The sequence below is a fragment of the Amblyomma americanum genome, chromosome 5 (assembly GCF_052857255.1).
Source record: "Amblyomma americanum isolate KBUSLIRL-KWMA chromosome 5, ASM5285725v1, whole genome shotgun sequence".
Lineage (NCBI taxonomy): Eukaryota > Metazoa > Arthropoda > Arachnida > Ixodida > Ixodidae > Amblyomma > Amblyomma americanum.
Window position 1 is genome coordinate 133039217 of NC_135501.1, and position 6421 is coordinate 133045637.

Consider the following 6421-nt stretch of genomic DNA (forward strand, 5'->3'; position numbering starts at 1 on the left):
TCGTGGGAGGCTTCGGGGATATCCTTGATCTTTTAGAACGTTCTCCGCTCTCTTTTCTGTTGATTAGCGCTTTTTTCTTCTCCTGAGCAGCCTCCATCGTGCGTCTCGCCTCACCTTCTTCCGCTTCTTCCCTGCCACGATACACATTCCCGAAGTTCTGATTGCGTGCGCTCTTTATTCTCTCGCCTCTTGAATTTGCGGGATCTGCATGCTTTCTGGGTCGTAGCCCCTATGGCTCACTATATACCGCCTGTCCTCTCGTCGTACCACCTCACGTGGTACTACCTCATAGGCCGAGATGACGTTAGGCTTAGCAATAAGAATACGAGAGCAAAAGCACCTTAGGTGGTTGTGCAACAAACCGTGAAGTAAAGGAAAGGGCTGCAGCTTTGCATTCGATTGGAAAATGCCATCGAACGCAATCTGGACAGAGGGTGAGTTGTTATATATTTTGCGAACATCTCTGTATATAATGTTTAAGGGATCAAGGAGGGACTCCACGAAACACTTAAGTGGAGCATGCAAACGCGACCAGGCGGAACTAAAGAAACTGCAGGTTGACTAAGAAATATACTGGATGCGTGAAGAGATGAGTCGCACAATTTTAAAAATGATTGAATTTTGAAAGCGTTTGACGGTATAGACTCTCGAGCACTAGCGTGGGCTTACACCTTCGTCCTCGTCTTTCAGCATAGTGAGACACTCCTCCGCAAAGGCAGCTCACGAAATTGTTCACGAATGAATCAGCTGCATCACTAATGATGACACGTAATTTCGCAATAACTGAAGGCAAGGAACGAAAGGCTCACACGTAGTTGAGTTCATTCATCATTTCGTTACAGTACACCTGTCTTCATCATCTTTACAGAGATTGTCATTATCGTCTCGGCGAGCCACGAGTGCACGCTCCCACTAAGGCCAACGGCTAGAGGCAGCACGCCCTTCCACGCCCGCCCTCCTTACGCTAGAGAAGGTGCATCGCTTTCTAAGCCCTTATACCAGTCCTCGCGGATCCCTTCGACCAGCACATCATCGTGATCTCCCCCGCCATGTCAGGCTGCGGCAGTCCAAGCTCGGTCACGCCAATAGCGTCCGGCAGTTTCCCCCGGGCGCCCACCACCGCATTATCGACCGAAGAAGTGCGGTCTAGCGGACCGTACGCCCATGGCAGCAACCAACAGAGGATGCTCATTTTCGGCATCGCCGCCATGGTGGCACTGATATGTCACAGCCAGTCATTCACCCTCGTCTCGGGCCCCGTGGACCACTGGTGCAAGCCCCCACCGCAGTTCTCCCATCTGTCGGTCGAGACCTGGAAAAACGTGGGCATACCTCTGGACGAAAACGGCGGCTACAGCCAGTGCTACGCCTACGTCAGTCCCATAATTGGTAACGGCAGCGGCCCCACGGAGACATTTGCATGCAATGCGCGGGACTACGATCAAGGACTGGCGAGGCGGACTGCCCGCAGCTTCTGGAACATGGTCTGCCACCGGTCGTGGCAGTGGGCCCTGGCCGATGCAGTCTTCATGAGTGGAGCACTGGTCTTCGTTCCCTTGGCCGGGTACGTGGCTGACATGTCAGGCCGGCAGCCGGTTATCACTGCAGCAGTAATATCTTTGCTCTTCAGTGCTCTGGGCAGCTGCTGCGCGGACACATACTTCGTCTACGTGGCCTCGCGGTTCGTCAGCTCAGGTAGCGTGAGCAGCATCTTTGTCATCACATTTATCCTGATCTACGAACTGACTCCATTCAAGTATCAGGCATACTACCTAGTCCTCATGACCTCCGTCCCCTTTGTCTGCGCCGATGTGTTCGTCTTCTTCATGGTCCGCCTTGATTTGCCCTGGTATTGGCTGAATACGGTCGTCTTGAATCCCACGGTACTTCTGCTATCAACTTTCTTTGTCATCAACGAGTCACGCCTTTGGCTCATCACGATGTCGCTGTTCCGCGAAGCCGAGGTAATCATGAAGCGAGCTGCCAAGGTAAACGGTGTAAAGCTCGAAGCAGCACAGCAGTCAGTGCGCAGACTGCGCTCGGAGCTTAAAGGGTGTGAGGGCAGTCACACCGCCGCCTCACCGGCCGCCGTCGTGATCGCAGGCGACCTTCGGGAACGAGCCGCTGTTGTCTTCCTCATGAGCTTCGCCGTCATGATCGCTTACTACCGCATGTTGTGGGCTGTGTTGGAGCTCCAATGTTCCGAGGTGGTGAAGGTCACAGACTTTTTCTTGGGAATACCCAGCTACATGGCCCTCTACATCGCCGTTAACATCGCCGGCAGGAAGCAGGTTCTTTTGTTCATGCTACCGCTGCTCGGAGGTCTGTGCAGTCTGTGTGGTGTGGTTGTGTACGCACGACCCTGGTACATCGCCTACATTCTAATGACCATCGCAAAGCAGTGCGCCATCTTGACCGCAACCGCACACTACATCTTTATTGCGGAACTGTTCCACACAAGCGCTCGATGCGCCGTCATGTGCGCAGCGTACGCCTGTGGTCGAGTAGGGGCGATAGTCGCCTCTTCACTTCGCCTGCTGAAGGAGTACGGACGCGATGATGTGGGCTTTGCAATTTTTGGCAGCGTGGTATTTTCAAGCCTGGTACTTGTGCTGCGACTGCCCGAGACCAGCTTTGGACGCGAACAACAGACAAACAAAGAGCAGAGGAAGGACCGACTGTTCCTAATGCAAGTGTCTTTGAATGGGATGCCTCGAGGGAGTGGACAAAAAATTCCGCGATGAGCTGGCAAGGCCCCTCGATGACATCGGTGGATCATGCGCGAAGATTGAACAACGTGCTGTAAAAGGAGGCCCATTTCGACTTTTGTTTGTAATTGTGTGCATAGACTGAACAAGAACCCTAAGCAGATGTGCAGTGGACTAACGTATAACAACGTATAATTTCGCATGGCTACTCTCTAATACAGATATGTTTATTTTGGTTGAAAACACGCAAAATCTTGCAGTACTTCTGCAAAGAGCTGCAAAGAGCTCACCAGCTTAGTATCCCAGTGCACTATCATTTTTGTCACCTAGTCTTCCTCTTTTTCAAAATCTGGAGTTACGCATCAAATGAAATGTTTTCACTACGAGCTCAAGCCTTGTTTTTCAGTTCGCACTTGGCAACAATATGCACCAGAAAGCCACTGAGAGTCACCTATACTTCGTGTGAGCCTTTATTCCGTACTCAAGAAAACCTTTCAGTGGCAATGCAGTCCGATTTTTGCAGCGCCCTAGGGATTACTTATATTTCAGCTATCCTCTGGTGCCAATGTCATATACGCGGACATCTTGATTTGCTTTCCTGGAATATATTACGTAAGCTGAAATTTATTCCGTAAGCTGAACCAGTTGTCCACAATCGTGGTAGCCTGTGTCCGTTGTTCCTATCTCCACTGGGTGCCTATCTTCATTTCGCGTGTCATGTCCGCTGCGTTGCGACGCGCACAATAAATACTTCAAGCTTGCAGAATCAACCATAACAGTTTTAAATAAATCTGTTTCATTTCCGACGTTCCTGGCTTGTTTCGTTTGGCATAATGCCTTCATCAGTCAGTAGTTAATGGGAAGCATCTAATCCTTCCACACGCTTCGGGGCATAGCTACGGGAAGCGTATCTACAGGCCCTGGAGCATGTATGCTTTCAATGACTTTGTCAGTACAAGCATACAAGTGAAGCCGGAGCACTCTGGTTCGATCTCGGCCACAGCGGCCGGGTTTCAATGGAGGCGAAGCTGGAAAGGCGCTCGTGAACTGTGCGATGTCGGTACAGGTGTTCGCCATGACGTGAAACACTTAATGTGCTCTTCTCTTTCCTCAAAAACTATTTAGCGTACGCCGAGCTCTGAACCCAAATAACATGAGGGAATGTGGCGCCATCTGTCAGTTCCAGCAACTTTCTACGTAGGAAATTTTTCGCGCTGTCTGTTAGCTGGGGCCTTTCGCGTATCTTGGAAGCCGCGTTAGGTGCACTAGGTCACGATCGTGTGGGTCAACATTACAAGAATTCAACCAGTTTCGCAGCTCCCAATGCAAGTTAGCGGTGCAAGGTGGCTCCAGGGGCGGGAACGAGAACTAACGGCGCTGTAGCAGACGACGTGCTCCCACTGCATGAAGAAGGCGGGTACAGCTAGTGGTATACGCCTACGTTCGTCTCCCAGTCGGTAACGACAGAGGACCCGTCAGGACGCTTGCTTGCGACACGTGGGACTACGATCAAGGATGGGCCAGGCGCACTGCCCGCGGCTTCTGGAACATGGTCTGCCACAGGCGATGGATGTGGGTACTGGCCGACGCCGTCTAGATGAGCGTAGAGCAGCCAAACCAATACACAGACAAGGCAGCAATGGGGACAAGTTGGTTGTGCATATTGATGGGAAAAAAATTGGCAGTGGCTTAGCTCTGCTATGTGAGGATATACGTAGCCAGAGGTGCAAAAGAAAAGCTGCAGTTGCGGAGCGGGAGCTTCCGCATCTCGAGCGCCAAAAGCCCTGGTTCGATTCCTGGCTTCTACGCCGACTTTTTTCTTTTTTATTCTTTGAGTACTGTGCGTGTCTTCTGATCTTTACCCAGCACCCCGCCTCTCCCCGAATATTTCGGCGCATGCGCCGCGGAGGGCTATGCCAGCCACAGAAAAATCGGCTTTACGTGGCATAGTGAAGGTATGGCTTCAAAATATGCAACACTGGGAAACAGACGACAATACAAGACGATGTACACAGGACAAGCGCTTGCCCTCTGTGCCTCGTTTTGTTTTGTCATCTTTTTCCTGGTGCAACGCGTTTTTTCCATCAACAATACACATGGTTGAGACGCGGAGTGTGAAAGCGCGCGGGGCGTTTTCTTTTCCAGTGTTTCTTTTTTCCCACGTCCCTTCGGCTTTGGAGCAAATAAAGCTAAGTCGTAAGTATTCGCTCTGAGCACTGGCAACAAGACTAATGTTCGTTTCACTGCTTACCCTTAGAGTAAAGCACAGGTTCGCTAGGATGTTCTAAACAAATGCTGAAAGCGTGCGCCGTACCACGTGATGGCTTAACCTTTTCATGGCCAGAATTTGAAATCACAACAAGAAATCTTTTTCTGTTTTTTTTCTTGCACAATTAGAGAAATAAAAATTAAAATTCTCACTTCGCTTCTTGCGTAATGTCAGGCATTTATTATTGTTGATTTCCCCCAGCAATCATTGATATAGGTTAGGGCGGTCGAAACGACATCTAGCTGTTGTAGAATTACACGAAGCAGTTCTGCTGTTGCTGAGGTAGCACATTATGCTGCATTTTGTGCACTTCGAGTTTGTGTACGAAAATGCTTTACGAATGTTGCTTTACATCTTCTAACAGTCGCCAGTGGCCTTTCTGAACGTAGCTTGCGTCAGCTGATAGGCGTAGGTTGGGTGGGCAGCCACACTATTTTTTTATGCGTGGACTTCTTCAATTTGTTGCTAACCGGTCTCTTTTTCTTCTTGCAATATTGCCGACTTTCAGAACCCGTCACACAATTTCAAGACAAAATCAAACGGCGCGAGGTGCTTAGAAGCCAAGGTGCAACTGTTTTTGCATGCCTCCTGTATACAACCACGAGTTCACTGCTAAGAGGTTGAGGAAGTGCACGAATAATGTTTTGTATTGTTTGTTGAACCGTTTCGGCATACGGTAGTATTCAGTTAGCTGGTCTGCCAGTTCGAAACCTCCAATCATTTCGTTATATGTCATCACGGGTGCTGGCAGACCAACAAACATACGTAATTTCTCTGAAGCGCTACAACGTTTCACTCTTATGTTTTGGCTCAGCTCCGCCGCTGCGGCTGCTCACTGGCTATGGCGCTCGACTCCCGTCTCGAAAGACGCGTATTCGATCCCGGCCCGCGCCGTTGGACTTTTGGTGTAGGTGAAATTCTAGAGGCCCATGTAGTGTGCGATGTCAGGGAATGTTAAAGAACCACAGATAATTGGAATTACCGGAGCCCTTCACTACGATGTGCCTCATAGCCTGGGTCGCTTTGGGACGCTAAGCCCCCATAAAGCATAAGGAAAAGTTGCACCCTGATCGCGCTGTGAATCGGCTGTGCGTCCGCCTTCCAACTGAGGCAATTATCCGCCTTTTCTTTGACTCAAAACCTGCGAAAGGTTTAGAACTCATTGATTTTGAGAAAAGAAAAGGCGCATAACTGGATCCTTGGTCAGTGGACACCTCAATCGCGCTTTAGGTACGTGTCGATGGGGACGCCGGAGGCCTATTGTGGTCGGTGGGATAATGACGTCATACGCGTGCAGCGTTTCGTGCATGGGTTTTCGATGACGGCGGAGTTTTCGCACAATGACCGAAGTATTGTTCTAGCAATTAAAAAATGTGCCCTATCTTCTACTCGATACAATATAATGCTTTCCATCATCAGGTAGTGCATTTTAGGATAGGCCATC

General features: G+C 50.0%; 1 protein-coding gene across 1 annotated transcript; it reads left to right on the forward strand.

The window, feature by feature from the left end:
• The first annotated feature begins 1049 nt into the window (after nucleotides 1-1049).
• LOC144134211 (organic cation transporter protein-like) lies at nucleotides 1050-2744 on the forward strand. The gene has a single exon (XM_077667170.1). It carries the CDS (start codon nucleotides 1050-1052, stop codon nucleotides 2742-2744), a length of 1695 nt encoding a protein of 564 aa, XP_077523296.1.
• The last annotated feature ends 3677 nt before the right edge of the window (nucleotides 2745-6421 follow it).

What these genes read in the sequence shown, in the direction of transcription:
- LOC144134211 (XM_077667170.1), top strand. Translation starts at nt 1,050, where the DNA reads ATGTCAGGCTGCGGCAGTCCAAGCTCGGTCACGCCAATAGCGTCCGGC.